General features: G+C 45.5%; 1 protein-coding gene across 1 annotated transcript in view; it reads left to right on the top strand.

The window, feature by feature from the left end:
- The window catches only part of CWC27 (CWC27 spliceosome associated cyclophilin), a 371,659-nt gene that overhangs the window by 7,687 nt on the left and 342,350 nt on the right, over nucleotides 1-21,622 (top strand). Inside the window, exons 3-5 of the mRNA XM_082248209.1 lie at nucleotides 982-1,094; nucleotides 12,050-12,193; nucleotides 15,217-15,315. Of these exons, the coding sequence (XP_082104335.1) occupies nucleotides 982-1,094; nucleotides 12,050-12,193; nucleotides 15,217-15,315 (356 nt within the window). The remainder of the gene's footprint in view (nucleotides 1-981; nucleotides 1,095-12,049; nucleotides 12,194-15,216; nucleotides 15,316-21,622) is intronic.

Below are 21,622 nucleotides of genomic sequence, written 5' to 3'. Positions count from 1 at the left end.
TTTTTTATCCACTTACCTTCTTTTTAAAGAAAATATACTTACCGTACTTCCGTACTGCAGACACGGCCGCCGCCTCCACTTGCGTTGACTCCTGGGAGCTGAACGTCATCGCTCCCAGGAATCAATGCGCCTGCACCGGCCCCGCTAGTCAGTTCTGGCGCAGGCGCGTCATTCCCTGCTAAACAGCTTCTGGGCATGCCCAGAAGCTGTGCAGGGATGACGCGCCTGCGCCAGAACTGACGAGCGGGGCTGGTGCAGGGCATTCTGGGACCGAAGAGGATGCCGAAGAGGGCTTCAGCTGCCCACACCTGAGATGGCAGCGCTGGACAAGAAATTTTCAAGGTAAGTATTTCTTCTAAAAGGTAAGTGAACCTGGGGACAGTTCAGAGGCTATCATTGCTGAAATGCACTAGCCCTGACTGTCCCGGGGGTATTTTATTCTAATTTTTTTTTTTCAGGCCGGAACTCTACTTTAATGAATGGAATGAATGTAGTGCTCCAAGATATAGGAGTTGCATATCCCAAAGAGCACCGGACCCTGACATCATTCGGCTAGGCAATCAGGGAGGATGGGGGAGGCCTGAAAGCTATATAAAAAAATCAAATAGGTTAACGAAAGAGGAAAAAAAGAAGCATATTTGTGTAGCAGAGGGGAGTGGGATGGAAAGGAGCAGACTTGTTTTAAAGGGTGAGGATCCACTTTAAGTAGTGGATAAATGATCTAGAAAATGAAATAATTCTTGGATGGCAACCTCTCCCCCCAAAAAAATATTAGTCTTAATTATTCTATCATAAATAATAACGTTATTGCTGAACTAATGGGTCCATAGCTGAAATATGAAAATGGCTTTGGCTCTCAGTAGGATAAGATCTTCCGTGTCACTGCAGAATATGCTATGTCTGCATTATCATTGCTGACATTCATTTTTCGAATGAAAGTGTATTGACATTGAGGGTATGCTCTATTCTTTGTTCTTCCAGGTTATTATGATAATACAATCTTCCACAGACTTGTACCCGACTTCATTGTTCAGGGGGGAGATCCAACAGGCACTGGCACAGGGGGAGAATCCATATATGGAAAACCATTCAGGGTAAGACTGATTACAATAAAGAGAGGTTTGTTTTTGGTCATTTCTAACTTTTTCCTATGTTTTACATATCTAATATACTACAGGATTTATATTGCGCCAACAATTTACACAGCGCTTTACAACATAAGGGCAGACAGTACAATTCCAATACAATTTAAAGTCCAATATGTCTTTTTGTGAATTTAAAAAAGGACAGGAATACAAAACCAATATGTAAATCCATATGAAGACGTAGTCACATAAACATATAGGTAAGTGAGACTCCAAGGGCAAAAGTACAGTGAGTTGGTATACATATTAGAAAGTCAAGCGGTATGTAGAATACAAGATAACACAATGTATGGTACTCAAACCCATTGTCCCGCAGTGCAAACAGTAAATGCAAATAAACGATATTGGGTGTAGGGGCCCAAGGCAGAAAAATCACGATAAAGAAATATTCCATGGCACCGTAGATCCCTGCTAGAAAGGAAAATAACAGAAATAAGTATACCTAGAGAGGAAAGACTAGAAGGGGGAAGGTAGAGAAGAGAAAGAGAGAGAATCCTGGAAGACAAGACTCCAACACCTAAAAAGTATCAAACTGCACGATAGGGTGAGAGAAGTAAAGCCCCACAAGGGGAGGCTACGACCCAGGAGTGTGTCCTTACCTTCAACAATCTCTGGGGGTAGACGTAAGGGCCTCATCAGGTCGTGATAAAAAAGCACGAATGGCATCTGAGGAGGTAATTTGTCCATGGCTAACATGTCTTCATTCACATAATGTCATTTACTATGGCTATCCATAGGGTAATGGGTGGGGGAGTAAAAGACTTCCAGTATTGAGGGATAAGTTGTCTCTCTGCTGATAAGAAAAAACAAAAAATACTCTTCTTTTAAGATGTACTAGAGCCTGGTTGGATGGAAGGAAAGCAATTTTGGGTTAGGGTAGCAAGGATTTGTCATAGATCCTGTTGCAAGTTGCAAAAACCATGCAATTGCAATACAATTTAATACAGTAGGAATAGGAGGGCCCTGCTTTTTAGAGCTGACATCTAAGAAATATATTTTTCAATTTTCATTTCACATAAACGTTTAATGGATAGTACATCCATATTGATATTTCTAATATGAGACCTCAAACTTCCTGCTTGTTTGTTGACAAATGATTTTTTAACTAAGCCAGCCAGCTCTGTGTTCTGTAGACTTGCGGCCCTTTCACAATGATGCGCTTTCATTGCGTTCTCATTGACATTTAATAGAAAGTGCCTTTTTGGTGCACTTTTGAAAAACTACACCAAAGAAGCAACATGCAGGGCATTTTAAAGCACAGGGCACCTGCAGTGTGAACATTTAAGTGGAATTTAATGGGGAATAGTTTTCATGTGTTTTTGTCACCCTAAATATTGTTTCTCTTACGTCCTCCGACAGTCGCCGCCTCTTCATATTCGTCACAATGGGGTATTAGACTTTGCTCCGAAGGAGTAGCTAGGCAACAGAATATGTTAACATTAAAGCTTTTAACATATCCCACCCTCAAGGGGTGGTCCCCTCAGTCAATACCCTCCTACTTCCTGCAACCATATCTCAGTTTCAATGTCTAGCTTGTCAGGAGTAGCTGGTTCTCTCTGTGCTGGGGCTTTGTGCCCCAGCCTCTTTCTTCTATTTTGATTTTTTGTTTGAGTTTTTTCTCTCTCTATATATCAGCATTGGTTAGTTCTTCTGACGAAGAGGATCATGCGGGCTGGGTCTCCGGCTGATCCCCCTGGTCGCAGGTCGTGGGTCAGTGGCTTCCCAGCCTGCCATCGAGCGTTCAGCCAGGTAACGCTCCTGGTACAGTGAACGACCCATCCCTGTGCGGTGCAGGGATGCTTGGTGAGGTGGCTACCTCACTGGACGCTGTGCGGTTTCTTAACCCCAATTCTGTGCGTCTTGTATGCGACTCTCCCTGCCTCATGTGCAGCGGCTTGTTCGCCTGTGCGGGTCCCCCACACCATTAAGAGGTAAGTGTATCTATGTGGGGACCTGTCTGTCGGGAGGGGTGTCAGTCTGGGACTGTGTAACCTGCCTCTGTTCTCACTGTCTGTCTCCCTATCACTCTGCTGCATGCTGCGGGCTGCAAAGGGGGGGGGAGCTGTGTGACACTGTCTGTGTCAGCCTGGTCAATGTGAGAAGCTGTGTGCTGTGGGGCATGTTTTGTGGCATGTTGGGGCACTATACAGCGATCGCTGCGGCGATCTGCCATATTTTTCTATGGGATGGTGTTTTTTTGTGCATTACTGTACTATAGGAGCGGCGGTTTCGGCGCCAAACGGTGCCATTTTGCCTGCACTCGCTCCGGCCGCATGTTCTCCATGCTGGCGGCCATTTTCTTGTAGCCTCCCATAGACTTTAATAGAGCGCCCTGGTTTCATCACTTCCTCTTCTCCTGGGTACACCGATCGAGGCAGCAGCAGCGGCAGGGGTCTCCTCAGGTTTTATCCTTCTGTTCTTGCTATCCATTGCCTGTGTTCAGTTTATTGTTCCCTGTGGGGGTCTCATTGTGCTTGTGTGTGGTGCGGTGGGCTGCGCTCGCCGCGCTTGTTAAAGGGGCAGTTAACCCTTTATTCTCCGGCATAGTCTATTGGGGCAATGGATTCTCAGGAGGGCAAATTTCCTGCCACCTTGGTGGAAAGCCAGGGGACCGCTGCGTCTCCCCCAGGGGGGGATCTGGCCACTATTGTGGCTGGCCTTGCTGCTCAGGTTCAGATGCTGGTGGCTGCTCATTCTAACAAAAGACCCAGAGTGTCTATTTCCTCTGATTCTGAGGTTGAAGGTGATGGGGCTGTTATCGCGGGGATCTCCTTATCAGGGTCCCGCTCCTCCCTGGATCTCGTGGGGTCCGAGGTGGAGGCTGAGGTTGAGGGAGTTGATAATTCTCCCCCTGGCTCGCCTGAAGAGCTTGCAATCATGGATGAATTGATTGCTTCCATAAAACAAACGCTGCGTTTGCAGGATGAAGTGTGTCCCCCCGCTGCCCTGGCGGCTTATGGGACGCAGAGAAAACGCAGGACGCCGCAGGTTTTTCCCTGCAATGATGATTTTCAGCGCGCTGTTAAGGAACAATGGCGCAATTTACGCAAGCCTTTTGCTGTACCAAGTAGGTTCAAGCTGCGTTATCCTTTTTCGCCTTCCACTGATGAACGGTGGTGTGTGCCACCCCCGGTGGATCACGCAATTGCGGTTTTGAACAAATCCACTGCGATTCCTGCAGAGGATTCCCCGGTGTTCCGTGATGCCACGGATAGAAGACTGGAGTCTCTTGCCCGTCATACTTATTCTGTTACGGGTTCGATGCTTAAGGCTCTGTTTGCCTCTCTTATGGCGGCCCAGGCTGTCGCAAGTTGGACGCAGATGCTTAGGCGTGTCCTAGTGGCCGATTCGGCCTCGCCGGCGACTCTGGATATGGTGGATCAAATCCACCATGGTGTCATGTATCTGTGTGATGCGGACTTGGACTTAGTCCCGTTGGCTGCCCGTGTACACAGCGTGGCGGTGTTGTCTTGCCACCTGGTTTGGTTTAAGTGTTGGTCGGTGGACCAATCGTCACGAAAGACCTTGGCTAATCTGCCTTATGATGGGTCTCGCCTTTTTGGGGAGTCCTTGGATGCGTTGATTAAGGGGATCACCGGAGGTAAGAGCACTATCTTGCCCCATTTCCCCAAGGCTAAGGGGGCTTCTGGGAAGAAACATGCCAATTTTCGGCCTCCTCAGGGGTCCTTTCGTGCCTTTCGGTCGCACTACAAGGGCAAACCGTTCAAGGGACAGGGCTCTCAAAAGAAGCCCTGGTCTGGCAAACAGAAGTCCGGCCAGTCCGGCTCCGCTGCCCATAACAGTGCGGCCTGAAGGGGCGCCCTCACCCAGTTTTGGGGTGGGGGGACGCTTGCTCGGTTTTCTTCAACCCTGGTTGGCCCGCGTGCGGGACCGGTGGGTTCAGGAGATCGTTCGATCTGGTTACAAGATCGAGTTTCTCTCTCGGCCGGAGAGCAGATTTTTTCCCTCAAATCTTCAACTGTCTCCAGAGCGTTTGCGGGACCTGCACCTAGCGGTGCGAGACCTGAAGGCTCAAGTAGTGGTGGTTCCGGTGCCTCATCGGGACAGATTTCGGGGGTTTTATTCCAATCTGTTCACCGTGCCCAGGAAGGAGGGCAAGGTTCGTCCAATTCTGGACTTGAAGGCTCTAAACCGCTCTGTGCAGGTTCGCAAGTTCCGCATGGAATCCCTGCGGTCGGTGGTGGCTGCCCTGGTTCCGGGGGAATTCATGGCCTCCATCGATTTGAAGGATGCGTATCTTCACATCCCGATTTTCGAGGGTCACCAGAGGTACCTTCGGTTTGCCATTGCGGAGGATCATTACCAGTTCGTGGCGTTGCCTTTTGGTCTCGCCTCGGCTCCGCGGGTTTTCACCAAGGTGCTTGCACCGGTTCTGGCATTGCTGAGGGCCCAGGGCATCTCTGTCCTGGGGTATCTGGACGACATCCTGGTTCGGTCTGCGACCAGCCAGGGTCTGGAAAAGGACCTGTCTGTCACGATGCAAACTCTGCAGGAGTTTGGTTGGACGATCAATTTTCCAAAGTCGACGCTGAGTCCGTCGGTCCGTCTTCCCTACCTGGGGATGATTCTGGACTCGGTCCAGGCGAAGGTCTTCCTGCCGGAAGACAAGCTCAGGACTCTTCAGGAGGAAGTCAGGTCCCTCAGGGACGTTCCGCACTCGTCGCTACGGACGTGCATGCGATGTCTGGGTTTGATGGTCTCGGCTTTCGAGGCGATTCCCTTCGCCCAGTTTCACACGCGGGGTCTCCAATCGGAGATCCTGTCCAGGTGGGACGGGCGACCACAATCTCTGGATCTTCAAATCTCGTTGGGCCATCGTACCAGAAGGGACCTTCTGTGGTGGCTCCAGTCCCCGATGGTGTCGGGGGGGCAAGTCTTTTCGTCCTGTCTCGTGGACGGTGATCACCACGGATGCCAGCTTGTCGGGCTGGGGTGGTGTTCTGGGCGTTCTGTCCGCCCAGGGAACCTGGTTGGAGGGGGAGTCCTCCCTTCCGATCAACATTCTGGAGTTGCGTGCAATAAATCTCTGCCTTCATCATTGGACGGACCGGCTGCAGGGCTGTCCGGTTCGGGTGCAGACGGACAATGCCACGGCGGTGGCCTACATCAACCACCAGGGGGGCACCAGGAGTGCCCGAGCGGCCCGAGAGGTGGCCGACATTTTGTCTTGGGCCGAGACTCATGTCCCGGCGATAACGGCGGTTCACATTCCAGGGGTGGAGAACTGGCAGGCGGACTATCTGAGTCGCCAGACCCTGGATCAGGGGGAATGGTCTCTACACCCGGATGTCTTCCAGATGTTGTGCGCGAAGTGGGGTCTTCCAGATGTGGACCTGTTCGCGTCTCGTCTCAACAACAAGGTGAGAAGGTTCGTGGCAAGGACGCGTGACCCTCGGGCAGACGCGTTGGTGGCCCCGTGGCATCAGTACAAGCTGATGTATGCGTTTCCACCGATTCAGTTGCTGTCCAGGTTCCTTCGCAGGTTACACTCGGAACGCAGCACGGTGATTCTTGTGGCGCCGGATTGGTCTCGCCGGTCCTGGTACGCAGACCTCGTAAATCTGGCGGTCGACGCCCCGTGGCGTCTACCTCTTCGAGACGATCTCCTGTCTCAAGGGCCGATATGCCATCCTGCTTTACAGTCGCTGGCTTTGACGGCCTGGCTGTTGACATCGAGGTTCTGAAGGAAAGGGGTCTCTCCCCTGAGGTCGTTCATACCTTGATCAACGCGAGAAAGTCTTCCTCGGGGAAGGTTTACTACCGTACTTGGAAGGCCTATTTTGCCTGGTGTGAGTCAAGGGGGTTTTCGCCCCGCACGTACTCGGTTTCTCGAGTATTGTCCTTCCTTCAGACGGGTGTCGATCAGCGTTTGGCACTGGCTACGATAAAGGGTCAGGTGTCTGCGCTGGCCGTTCTATTTCAACGTCCCGTGGCTTCCAACTCCTTGGTTGGCACTTTTGTTCAGGGTGTGCGGCATCTGGTTCCTCCTAGGAGGGAACCTCTGCCTCCTTGGGACTTGAATCTCGTTCTGTCTGTATTGCAACGTGCTCCTTTTGAACAGATCAGGGAGATCCCGTTGTCTATGTTGTCCAAGAAGGTCGCCTTTTTGGTTGCGATCACTTCGGCTCGCAGAGTGTCGGAGCTGGCGGCTTTGTCCTGCAAGTCTCCGTATCTGGTTATTCATTTGGATAAGGTGGTCTTGCGACCTAATCCTTCTTCCCCCTATGCCTGTGAAGGCGCATTCTACTAGATCTCTGAGTACGTCTTGGGCCTGTCGTCATGGGGCTTCTGTGGCCCAGGTGTGTAAGGGGGCGACCTGGTCGACCGTACACACTTTCACAAAATTCTACAAGGTAGATGTTCAGGCATCGGCAGATGCTTCCTTTGGCCGCAAGGTTCTTAGTGCGGCTGTTCCCTAGGGTCCCCTGTTGGGATCCCTGGCTGTTGGGATACGTTTTTTTCTTTTTATCCCCTGGTTATTTGTTTTTCCTGGGTTGTTGCTCCTATTGAGCACGTTTTTTTTCCTGTTGCCCAGCTGGTTTCCTTCCTTTGGTAAGGTTCCTTTCTTTGATGCGGAGACTGCGTTGCCTTACGGCGCGGATGCTTTTCCCACCCCTCATGTTTGCACTACTTTGGGACGTCCCCATTGTGACGAATATGAAGAGGCGGCGACTGTCGGAGGACGTAAGAGAAAACGGAATTTTTGTAAAATCTTACCTGTAAAATTCCTTTCTCTGAGTTCTCCGACAGTCGCCGCCCCCGCCCCTCTTTTGGGGTTTTGGTTATATACTCTACTGCTATTCCACTGAAACTGAGATATGGTTGCAGGAAGTAGGAGGGTATTGACTGAGGGGACCACCCCTTGAGGGTGGGATATGTTAAAAGCTTTAATGTTAACATATTCTGTTGCCTAGCTACTCCTTTGGAGCAAAGTCTAATACCCCATTGTGACGAATATGAAGAGGCGGTGACTGTCGGAGGACTCAGAGAAAGGAATTTTACAGGTAAGATTTTACAAAAATTCTGTTTTTTTGAGGTTTTAGTGCAGCATTGTCAGATAACTACAGAAAGTTACAGTCCTTGTGTTTCTGCCAAGATCAACATGTAATATATTGTGTGTGCGTATGTATGTATATGTATGTATGTGTGTGAGATATATATATATATATATATATATATATATATATATATATATATATATATATATATATAAATATAAATACAGTGGGGAAAATAATTGTTTGATCCCCTGCAGATTTTGTAAGTTTTCCCACTTACAAAGAAATGAAGGGTCTATAATTTTTTATTATAGATGTATTTTAAATGATAGAGACAGAATATGAACCAAAAATCCAGAAAACAAACACATGATACAAATGTTTTAAATCAAGTTGCAGTTCAGTGAATAAAATAAGTATTTGATCCCCAAGCAAAACCTAACTTACTTGATGGAGAAACCCTTGTTGGCAAGCACAGAGGTAAGACGTTTCTTGTAGCTGGTTACCAGGTTTGCACACCTCTAAGGAGGGAATTTGGTCCACTCTTCTTTACAGATCTTCTCGAAATCCTTAAGAGTTCTTGGCTGTCGCTTGGGAACTCGAAGGTTCAGCTCCTATAAATTTTCTATAGGATTAAGGTCTGAAGACTGGCTAGGCCACTCCATGATCTTAATGTGCTTCTTCTTGAGCCACTTTGTGGTATGTTTTGGGTCATTGTCCTGCTGGAAGGTCCATCCACGACCCATCTTCAGTGTTTTGGCTGAGGGTAGAAGGTTCTTATCCAAGAGTTTACAATACATGGCCACATCCATTGGCCCCCTCAATGCAGCAAAGTGGACCTGTACCTCTAGCAGATAAACAGCTCCAAAGCATAATGTTTCCAATCCGTGCTTGACTGTAGGGATGGTGTTCTTAGGGTCATAGTCAGAATTTTTCTTCCTCCAAACACGATCAGTCGCGTTAATGCCAAAGAGCTAATTTTTGGTCTCATTTGATCACAGCACTTTCTCCCAATCCTCTGAATCATTTAGCTGTTCATTGGCAAACTTCAGACAGGCCTGTATATGTGCCTTCTTGAGGAGGGGGACCTTGCGGGCGCTACAGGAGTTCAACCCATGGCAGCTTATTGTGTTACCATTGGTTTATTTGGTGACTGTGGTCCCAACTGCCTTGTGATCATTCACAAGATCCTCTCATGTAGGTCTGGGCTGATCCCTCACTTTTCTCATGATCATCCTTACCCCATGAGGCGAAATCTTGCATGGAGCTCCAGACTGAGAGCGATTGATGGTTATTTTGTATTTTTTCCATTTGGGAATAATCGCTTCAACAGTTGTCTCCTCACCAATCTTCTTAGTAGCCCTCGTAGCCCATTCCAGACCTGTGCTGGTCTACAATCTTGTCCCTGGCATCATTTGACAGCTCTCTGGTCTTGTCCATGATGGTGGGTTTAACCACTTGCCGACCGCCACACGACTATTTACTGCGGCGGTCAGCCCCTCACAGGCAGAGCGTCGTCGCTAGCCTGTAAGGCTTCTAGGGAGCGCGCGCGCCGCCACGGACCCCCCGCGCGTGTGCCCGGCGGACACGATGTCCGCCAGGCACTCGCGATCGTCCGTGACACCGGAAGAAAGGCAGGCGGCTGATGTAAACAAAGCCGCCTGTCATTCTTCCCTGTATCAGACGGTTCTACTATGTAGGACCGTTGATCTCTGTTCTACACCAGTAGCCATGTCCAATCATGCCCCTAGGACACACTTAACCCCTCCCTCTCCAATACAGTTAACCCCTTCACTGCCAGTGTCATTTTTACAGTAACAGTGCATATGTATAGCACTAATTACTTCAGTAATGTCACTGGTAACCCCAAAAGTGTCAAAAATGTCAGTCAAGGGTCCGATCTGTCCACCGCAATGTCGCAGTACCGCAAAAAAAATCGCAGATCGCCGCCATTACTCGTTAAAAAAAAAAACAACAAAAATGACAAAAATCTTTCCCTTTGTTAGTAAACGCGATAACTTTTGCGCAAACCAATCAAAATACGCTTTTTGCGATTTTTTTTTTTTTTTTTTTACCAAACATATGTAGCTAAAAACAAATTGGCCGCAAATGTTAAAAAATTTAGATTTTTACATTTTTTTTGGGGAATTTCATATAAAAAAAATGTGAAAAATATTGTTATTTTTGCAAAATTGACGCTCTTTTTTTGTTTATAGCCCATGATCAAAAAATTGCACAGGTGATCAAATACCACCAAAAGAAAGCTCTGTTTGTGGGAAAAAAAGGACGTCAATTTCGTTTAGGTACAGCGTCGCACGACCGCGCAATTGTCCGTTAAAGTCACGCAGTGCCGAATTCGCAAAATAGGCCCTGGTCAGGAAGGGGGTAAAATCTTCCGGGGCTTAAGTGGTTAAATGGAAGAAAGAGATTCAGTAGACAGGTGTTTTTTTTATACACCTAATGAGTTGTTGTTAGGAGCACCTACCTAAATTGACAGGACTAATCTGTGTACCACATGGGCACATGCTGTATGCAGCCAGTCTGTGGGAGCCAGAATTATTGTTGGTTGGTAGGGGATCAAATACTTATTTTACTCATTGGACTGCAACTCCATTTATAACATTTGTATTGTGTGTTTTTTTTTTTTTCTGGATTTTTGGTTGATATTCTGTCTCTATCATTTAAAATACACCTAAAGTATGCCCCATGTGAACAATGTCTTAGTAGCAATTTAGCTGGGATTTTGCAAATTATGTTGTGTTTGTGTGCACCGATAACAATTTTAGTGTATTTTTTGTGAAAATAACAATTTGATAAACGTGCGCAATTATTGCAGGGCCTAAAAAAAAAAAAATTTAAGTAGCAAAAATGTTTCTTTCTACAGATCATGTGCTTTTAGACAATGTATGGTTTGGGGGGTCTTTTCAAATTCTGAAAGCTGTAAGTGAAGAATGGAAACTTCAAGATTTTTAGTAAATAGTTTTTATTTACAGTTTTGCTTACCTTCAGTTTTCACCATTTCACAGATAAGCACAATTTAAAATGTACAAATATTTGTTATTAACTCAATACAGTTTTTTAGCTTTTTTATTTAGTAGAAATTTGGCCATGATTTTGTAAATTTTGTCATGTATGTATCCATTGTTAATGATTATAGTGTGTTTTTAATAAAAATAGCGATTTGCTTTCAAAAAATGTGTGGTTTGGGGGGTATTTTTACAAACTCTGAAAGCTGTAAGTAAAAAAAATTTTAACCTTCGGATTTTTAGAGTAAATTGTTTTTACAGTTTTGCCTACCTTCAGTTTTCACCATTTCACAAGCGAAAGCGAAATTTAAAATCTGGCAAAAAAAAAAAAGAATTTAGCAGGATTTTTGTAACTTATGCCATGTTTGTATCCACTGTTAATGATTTTAGTGTTGTATTTTTTACGAAAATATTGTTTGATAAACATTTGCGCAAATATCATAAGGCCTGAAAAAATCAGTAGCACCTTCCTTTTTTATTTCACTGGTCTGGTACTTTCAGAAAATGTTTGGTTTGAGGGCGGTTTTTCACAAACTCTAAAAGCTGTTAGGGAAAAAGAAAAAAGCAATGGAAAAATTGCAAAAATGTCCTGGCCACCTGAGTTTAAAAGTGCAGCGCGGGGCCTGACAGCGAAAGGGTTAAATGGCTTTATTTATTTTTTTCAAACCTTAAAACCCATATGTTTTTCCACACTGTGCTTCCATCTACTTTGCCTTATAGCTTGCTGAGTGATGCACAGCCTTTGCTCTGAATATATGAATTGCTAACAAGTGTCATCTCTTGGAAGTTTCTCAGAATGTTGGAGAATAATAGTTGTATATTGTGTACAGAATTGGATTTTATTTCTTTTTGCTTTCAGGATGAATTCCATTCACGTCTGCGCTTTATTCGGAGAGGGCTGGTTGCCATGGCGAATGCTGGACCTCATGACAATGGCAGCCAATTTTTCTTTACACTTGGCCGTGCTGATGAGCTTAATAACAAACACACCATATTTGGGAAGGTTAGACAGATGTCCTGATGCAGCCTGTTCTCCATTATGCCTTTCTTCCATCTTTATTGTATTGAAGTCAAATGTATACTCAGTTTTTAATACGTGTGTTCATAATAAAAGAATATAAAGTGTGTGTGTGTGTGTATATATATATATATATATATATATATATATATATATATATATATATATATATATATGTATATGTGTGTGTGTGTGTATGTATGTATATATATATATATATATATATATATATATATATATATATATATAAATGAATAAAAGCAAATTTATGATAAAAATATGTAAATTATACCCATCAATATTAAATATATAATGATAATTCAATCACATTTGAAGTGCATAAATTTCTGTGATAATTAAATATAGTGCATGATTAAGCTAAACAAATTAATATATATAATTTGCAAAAGAAAATAAAAAAGTTAAAGTGCATAAATGGTGAAATATAGTCCTTATTGATCCAAAGGTGCCAAAGTGCCAAGTGAATAAAGGTGCTTGTATGGTGAAGGTGCCCTCTTGGTTCCCCACTCACCGGATTAAAATTGTAAGAAAGCCCTTGGTTTTATTGCACATTTGCCCAGGATCTGATATGGGATTCCTCCGATGTGACCTCCGTGTTGAAATCGTCTCCGATATCAAGGATAAAAAAGTTAATTGGGCATGTAGCAAACAAAAACGAGTGGCGTCGCTATTAGCGTACGTTCCACATACAGGAAGTTCCCGACCGGAAATGACGTTACCTCCGCAACCGGAAGTGCGTCAACGCGTTTCGCCGTCACATACAGCGTCTTCAAAGGACATCACTTCCTGTTGACAGAGGCTCTTTATATCGTAGCCTCTCCTACATCATATCCGGATTTATTTAAGGAACGAAGCTTTGTTTATCTTAAATTCATTTGTCTTGTATTTAGTATTGGTCTAGCGATATTAATCAACTATACCATGATTTCCAAATAAACTTATTTTTTAAAATACATATATATATGGATGTTACTACAACCGGGCGTCACTTCCTGTTTACAAAATTAATATAGAATCCTATTATACACTCGCAATAAACAATCCTCTTATAAATATAAAAAAATATACCTCAAATGGCTAAATTTCTGGGGCTATACTATGTTTCAGATGGTAAATTAGGAATTATAGGAATATACATATTATTAGATATTGAACATAAAAATTTATATTAATATCGGGTTCAATATTCAATTACCATAATTTTAAAACAACTTTTATTAAGAAATATATTTTATTAAAAAAGACATAAAACTTGTTAAAACCAAATGAGAGGCAAAGATATATAATTGGTTATTAATACTAATTAAGGAGAATTCTAGGGAGCAGGGGGAAGTTATTATATATATTTTATATTATTAAAAAAAGAAATGTTATTAAACCAAATTAAAAATATATACTTATCTATTAATACTCGATATGGAGAGTTCTATGGAGGGAGTTATTATACTTTCATATTTTTATTATAATGGATTATGGAGGAATACATACATATTAAAATTTGTTAAACTAATGATAATCATTTATTTACTAAAAATTCTAAAAAAATTAAATTTTATATGTAATAAATATAAAAATATGTATAGGAATATAAGTATAAAATATCTATAAAAATTAATTTAGAGGAGGATAAGAAATTGTAATATCAATATTTTCCCTAATTCTACCAATCGGATAAAAAGCAGTTCACATCTACATCCACATTTAAACCTCTAGGCTGGAGTGTCTCCAACCGGTGGATCCATTGTGTTTCGTTCTGTGACACTGCTTGCTTTAAATTACCACCCCTCCAATGGGGTTCAATTTTATCAATTGCGCAAAAGGATAATAAGGTAGGGTTACTTTGGTGGACCAATTTAAAATGGTAGGAAAGACTATGGTTTTTAAACCCTTTTCTGGTGTTTGAAACATGTTCCCTAAGTCTTATCCTCAACTCTCTTGTGGTCCTACCAACATACTTTTTAATTTTTTAATACGTGTGTTCATAATAAAAGAATATAAAGTGTGTGTATATATATATGTATATGTGTGTGTGTGTATATGTGTATATATATATATATAATATATATATATATATATATATATATATATATATATATATATATATATATATATATATATATATATAAATATTTTTATTATATATTTTTGGTTTATAATAGTTTGATGTGATTGTAAAGCTTTAATTTTTTATTCATTAAAGTGGTTGTATCCTCATAAACAAAACAAACCCTGCAGGAGAAAGGCATAATGAGCTAGTATGCATCGCATACTAGCTCATTATGAAATACTTGCCTTAAAACGATGCCCCGACACGGTCGCCTGGACACAACTGAGGGAGCTGTTATGTTCCCTCTGCGTCTCTTTTGGGTTTGGCATGCGCGCGGGAGTTTACTTTCTGACAAGGAGCCGGCAAAGAGCTCTGAAGGTCCGCTGGACCTTGAGAGCGCATGCACCGCTGGTGTTAGCGGCTGCATGCAGGGCGAATATCTCCTAAACCATGCAGGTTTAGGAGATATTCATTTTACCTACAGGTAAGCCTTATCATAGGCTTACCTGTAGGTAGAAGTTTAATGGCGGAGTATACTACCGCTTTAAATAATAAACAAGGTAAACTTACATGTTATACTTACCTGCAGTGGTTTTGCACAGGGCAGCCTGGATCCCCCTCTTCTCGAGTCCCTCGATGGCACTCCTGACCCTTCCCTCCTGTTGGGTGCCCCCACAGCAAGCAGCTTGCTATGGGGGCACCCCAGCCGATGGAAAGCTCCCTTGGACATCATTGGATCCAGAGGGGGTTTAAATAAGTATTATGGGGGGGGGGGGGTGCTAGGGAGGGTTGCTGCACAAATAAAGGTAAGAAAACTTGTGTTTGCAACCACTTTAATCAGGCCTGGTGTTCATTCAAACACTCTATCCATTTTTTCCCCTAGTTTACAGTGGTCAGGGTTACAGCTGTGTAGGAAGTAATAAAACTTTATTTTTTCTAGGTTACTGGAGACACAATATACAATCTGCTAAGACTGACAGAAGTAGAAATTGGTGAAGACGAAAGACCAGTTAATCCACACAAGATAAAGACCAGTGATGTATGTATGCATGTTGCTTAAATGCATGTTTAGTTTTTTCTTGTGTATTAATCATTTAAGGTGAAGACGTGTGTGTGTGTATTCACTGTATATCACAAACACATTTTTTTAAATAAATGTTTGGTAACAAAGTTCTTGTAGGTGGTCAGGACTGTTATGGACTCTCAGTATGGAACACAGCAGAGGATAAAACTAAACAAGGGAGACATAATGTAGCAAGTTGCTTCCCCTGTTCTAGACTCAAACAATGAATGCTTAAGGGATGCATTATAGTTAATATTTCTTTCACTATTACCTTCTTGTGGATGCCTTGCTTTTTTGTACAGCACTATTCTAAAGCACTACAGGTTAACGGTGTAAAAACTGAAGCATAATGGAAGGATTACAATACAAACTACAATGTATAATATATAGAATTGTAGAGCTGTGGGGCCCTAGTCACAAGCACATACAATCTAAAGGGGAATGGGAAAGAATCAAGAGGTAAGGGACCTTTTAAGGCAGTGATGGGGAACCTTGGCACCCCAGATGTTTTGGAACTACATTTCCCTTGATGCACAACTACACTGCAGAGTGCATGAGCATCATGGGGAATGTAGTTCCAAAACATCTGGGGTGCCAAGGTTCCCCATCACTGTTTTAAGGTACCATACAGACACCACCTGTGTATGATTCACAGATGGAGCCGCAGTTTGTTGGCTGAAAGCCCTGGTGGATGTTGTGTACACAGGTCAAGATTCTGATGTAGCCAATAGCCCAGGTCACAGGCTTGTCTATGGGTAGTGAGTTTTGAGAGATACTGTAGTAAAGTTGACCATGCACAGCTAGATTTTGGTTCAAACATTTGTAGAAAATGTGTTTATCAGAGGATTCTTGCCATCATTAAGTGAACTATTTTGTTCAAAAGCCCTTCAAATTTTGCCCAGACCTTCTATGTGAATGGAATCCCAGATGTATTAAGCAGGTTTCATTACAATATGTACATTTTTTTACTAAATGCAAACCACATTCACAGTTAGTATTACCTTTATTCGAGAAAAAATTTCCATCCTGCTCCTTTACATTTTCTTGTAACTATGTTTGAAAGTAAATGTTGAATGAAAATGAATTTGACTCCAATAACCACTCAAAAATCAAAAGAACGTTTTGAAAACCAGCATTTTTACCTTCTACTGGTGTGGAGCTGATATAAAGTGTATTTAAACCCTCCCATATACCCAATGAAGTAAATAGCATCAGATGATACACAAAAATGAAACCAATCCTCCCACATGACTTATACTTGTTTATCTTCAGTCTTCTCTTTTATACATTCCTTCAAAGTGCTAAAAATCCCTTTTCATCTGTCAGTAGCACAGAGGAGGGGGTTAGGAGCTGAAGTTAGTTATTGTACAGTGAGTGAGAGCTGATTGAAGGAAAGGGACACCCCCACCCCTTCACACACAGGACACAAGAACAAAAAAGCAATGCAGAAATATTTGTGAATAAACAAGCTGTGTGCTGAGCTCTCCTCCCCGTCACCATTTTATCTCTGGTGTTGGAGGAACAAAGCACCAGAGAGAAATGACACTCGGAGCTTTGGAGAGAGACAAGTAAACACTACAGGTATGTGCTTTGTTCAGATTTCATGACTGTGGTTTACAACCACTTCAAGCCTCATATGCTGCATTGTTTTTATTTACATGGTATCATTTTCGTCATTCAGAGCCTCAGAAAACGACTATTACTTACAGTGAAAATGAGGCGAACAATGCTAGAAACAGCTGTATCTTTGGGTGGGCTAGTCTAGCCAGTTATCATCATCAGACCTCCTGTTCTCTAACTTGCTTGCCTCCCCCAGAGCCTCTACCATCCTGTGGAAACCCCCTACTCTAGTCTTTCTGGTGATCTTCTAATATGTCTGCCTTTTAAGCAATTCCTAATAACGAATGCCTTCAGGGAAGCCTATCCCACTTTCACCCAAGATCTGAGCTTTTTCCATTTTCTTCATCCATTCATCCCCATACATTTATTACCTTTTTATATTACTAGCACCTCCTTTTTTTAGATTATACGCTTTCTTGAACAGGACTTTTCTTATCCTCTTGTCTTGAATTGTTTTGTATCTGTATTATATCTCTTTATCTTGTAAAGTGATGTGTAAACTGTTGAAGCTATATAAATCCTGTATAAAAATTTTATGGTAATATTTTAGGTTCATAAAATTACATTTCTCTTACGTCCTCCGACAGTCGCCGCCTCTTCATATTCGTCACATATGGGGTATTAGACTTTGCTCCGAAGGAGTAGCTAGGCAACAGAATATGTTAACAATAAAGCTTTAACATATCCCACCCTCAAGGGGTGGTCCCCTCAGTCAATACCCTCCTACTTCCTGCAACCATATCTCAGTTTTAATGTCTAGCTTGTCAGGAGTGGCTGGCTCTCTCTGTGCTGGGACTTTTTGTCCCAGACTCTTTCTTCTTTTTAATATTTTGTTTGAGTTTTTTCTCTACCTTTACTTAGCTGTTATTTTTGTCAGCATTAGTTAGTTCTTCGGACGAAGAGGATCATGCGGACTGGGTCTCGGGCTGATCCCCCTGATCGCAGGTCGTGGGTCAGTGGCTTCCCAGTCTGCCATCGAGCGTTCAGCCAGGTAACGCTCCTGGCACAGTGAACGACCCATCCCTGTTCGGTGCAGGGATGATTGGTGAGGTGGCTACCTCACCGGACGCTGTGCGGTTTCTTAACCGCCATTGTGTGCGTCTTGAATTGCGACTCTCCCTGCCTCATGTGCAGCGGCTTGTTCGCCTGTGCGGGTTCCCCACGCCATGTGAGGTAAGTGTATCTATGTGGGGACCTGTCTGTCTGGGGGGGGTCTCAGTCTGGGACTGTGTAACCTGCCTTTATTCACACTGCTTGTCTCCCTATCTCTCGGCTGCATGCTGTGGGCTGCAAGGGGGGGGGGGGAGCTGTGTGACACTGTGTGTGTCAGGCTGGGCAGTGTGGGAAGCTGTGTGCTGTGGGGCATGTTTTTAATGGCATGTTGGGGCATATACAGCGATCGCTGCGGCGATCTAACATGTATCCATATAATGGGATAAAATTGTGTGTGTTTTTATGCACTATGGAGCGGCGATTTTGGCGCCAAACGACGCCATTTTACCGGCGCCCGCTCCGGCCGCATGGTTTACATGCACGGCGGCCATTTTCTTGTAGCCTCCATAGGCTTACATAGAGCGCCCTGGCAGCATCACTTCCTCTTTCCTGGAACACCGATCGAGGCAGCAGCAGCAGCGGGGTCTCCTCAGGTTTTATCCTTCTATTCCTGTTTTCCATTGCCTGTATTCAGTCTGTATATTCCCTGTGGGGGTCTCATTGTGCCTGAGTGTGGTGCGGTGGGCTGCGCTTGCCGCGCTTGCTGAAAGGGGGCAGTTAACCCTTGGTTGTCTGGCATACAGGGGCAATGGATTCTCAGGAGGGCAAGTTTCCCACAGTATTGGTGGAAAGCCAGGGGACCGCTGTTTCCCCCCCAGGGGGGGATTTAGCCACTATTGTGGCTGGCCTTGCTGCCCAGGTGCAAATGCTGGTGGCTGCTCAATCTACTAAACGGCCCAGAGTTGCTCTGTCCTCTGAATCTGAGGGTGAAGGTGATGGGGCTGTTCTGGCAGGGACCTCCTTGTCGGGGTCCCGCTCCTCTCTTGATCTAGTGGGGTCTGAGGTGGAGGCTGAAGTTGAGGGGGTCGATAATTCTCCCCCTGGCTCGCCTGAAGAGCTTGCAATCATGGATGAGTTGATTGCTTCCATTAAGCAAACGCTGCGTTTGCAGGACGAAGTGTGTCCCCCCGCTGCCTTGGCGGCTTATGGGACGCAGAGAAAACGCAGGACGCCGCAGGTTTTTCCCTGCAATGCTGATTTTCAGCGCGCTGTTAAGGATCAATGGCGCGATCTGCGCAAACCTTTTGCGGTACCAAGTAAATTCAAGCTGCGTTATCCTTTCTCGCCTGCCACTGATGAACGGTGGTGTGTGCCTCCGCCAGTGGATCATGCAATTGCGGTTTTGAACAAAGCCACTGCGATTCCTGCAGAGGGTTCCCCTGTTTTCCGTGATGCCACGGATAGGAGACTGGAGTCTCTTGCCCGTCATACTTATTCTGTTACGGGTTCTATGCTTAAGGCTCTGTTTGCTTCTCTCATGGCGGCCCAGGCGATCGCAAGTTGGACGCAGATGCTTAGGCGCGTCCTAGTGGCCGATTCGGCCTCGGCGGCGACCCTGGATATGGTGGATCAGATCCACCAGGGTGTCATGTATCTGTGTGATGCGGACCTGGACCTGATTCCGTTGGCTGCACGTGTGCACAGCGTGGCGGTGTTGTCTCGCCGCCTGGTTTGGTTGAAATGTTGGTCGGTGGACCAATCTTCACGTAAAACCTTAGCCAATCTGCCTTATGATGGGTCTCGCCTTTTTGGGGAGTCCCTGGATGTGTTGATTAAGGGGATCACCGGGGGTAAGAGCACTCTCTTGCCCCATTTCCCCAAGGCTAAGGGGGCTTCTGGGAAGAAGCATGCGAATTTTCGGCCCCCTCAGGGGTCCTTTCGTGCCTTTCGGCCGCACTACAAGGGCAAACCGTTCAAAGGCCAAGGCTCTCAGAAGAAGCCCTGGTCTGGGAAACAGAAGTCCGGCCAATCCGGACCTGCGGCCCATAACAGTTCGGCCTGAAGGGGCGCCCTCACCCAGTTTTGGGGTGGGGGGACGCTTGCTCGGGTTTCTTCAGCCCTGGTTGGCCCGTGTGCGGGACAGATGGGTTCTGGAAATCGTTCGATCTGGTTACAAGATCGAGTTTCTCTCTCGGCCGGAGAGCAGATTTTTTCCCTCAAATCTACAACTGTCTCCAGAGCGCCTGCGGGATCTGCACCTGGCGGTGCGGGACCTGAGGGCTCAGGGTGTGGTGGTTCCGGTGCCTCATCGGGACAGATTTCGGGGGTTTTATTCCAATCTGTTCACCGTGCCCAGGAAGGAGGGCAAGGTTCGTCCGATTCTGGACTTGAAAGCTCTGAACCGCTCTGTGCGGGTTCGCAAGTTCCGCATGGAATCCCTGCGCTCGGTGGTGGCTGCCCTGGTTCCGGGGGAATTCATGGCCTCCATCGATTTGAAGGATGCGTACCTTCACATCCCCATATTCGAGGGTCATCAGAGATACCTTCGATTTGCCATTGCGGAGGATCACTACCAGTTCGTGGCGTTGCCCTTTGGGCTCGCCTCGGCTCCGCGGGTCTTCACCAAGGTGCTTGCACCGGTACTGGCATTATTGAGGGCCCAGGGCATTTCTGTCCTGGGGTATCTGGACGACATTCTGATTCGGTCTGCGACCAGTCAGGGTCTGGAGAAGGACCTGTCTGTCACAATGCAAACTCTGCAGGAGTTCGGTTGGACGATAAATGTTCCAAAGTCGACAGTGAGTCCGTCGGTTCGTCTTCCCTATCTGGGAATGATACTGGACTCGGTGCGGGCGAAGGTCTTCCTGCCGGAAGACAAACTCAGGACTCTTCAGGAGGAAGTCAGGTCCCTCAGGGACGTTCCACACTCGTCTCTGCGGACGTGTATGAGATGTCTGGGATTGATGGTCTCGGCCTTCGAGGCGATTCCTTTCGCTCAGTTTCACACGCGGGGTCTCCAGGCGGAGATCCTGTCCAAGTGGGACGGGCGACCTCAATCTCTGGATCTTCAGATCTCGTTGAGTCATCGCACCAGGGAAAACCTTCTGTGGTGGCTCCAGTCCCCGTTGGTGTCCGGGGGCAAGTCGTTTCGTCCGATCTCGTGGACGATAATCACTACGGATGCCAGCCTGTCGGGCTGGGGTGGTGTTCTGGGCGTTCTGTCCGCCCAGGGGACCTGGTCGGAGGGGGAGTCTTCCCTCCCGATCAACATTCTGGAATTGCGGGCGATAAGGCTCTGTCTTCATCGCTGGACGGACCGGCTGCAGGGCTGCCCGGTTCGGGTGCAGACGGACAATGCCACGGCGGTGGCCTACATCAACCACCAAGGGGGCACCAGGAGTGCCCGAGCGGCTCGAGAAGTGGCCGACATTCTGTCTTGGGCCGAGACTCATGTCCCGGCGATAACGGCGGTTCACATTCCGGGAGTGGAGAACTGGCAGGCGGACTATCTGAGTCGCCAGACCCTGGATCAGGGGGAATGGTCTCTCCATCCGGCTGTCTTCCAGATGTTGTGCGCGAAGTGGGGTCTTCCAGATGTGGACCTGTTCGCGTCTCGCCTCAATTACAAGGTGAAGAGGTTCGTGGCAAGGACGCGCGACCCTCGGGCAGA

This window comes from Pelophylax lessonae (genome assembly GCF_965119305.1).
Source record: "Pelophylax lessonae genome assembly, chromosome: 1".
Lineage (NCBI taxonomy): Eukaryota > Metazoa > Chordata > Amphibia > Anura > Ranidae > Pelophylax > Pelophylax lessonae.
This window is presented reverse-complemented; position numbering and strand designations above follow the sequence as displayed.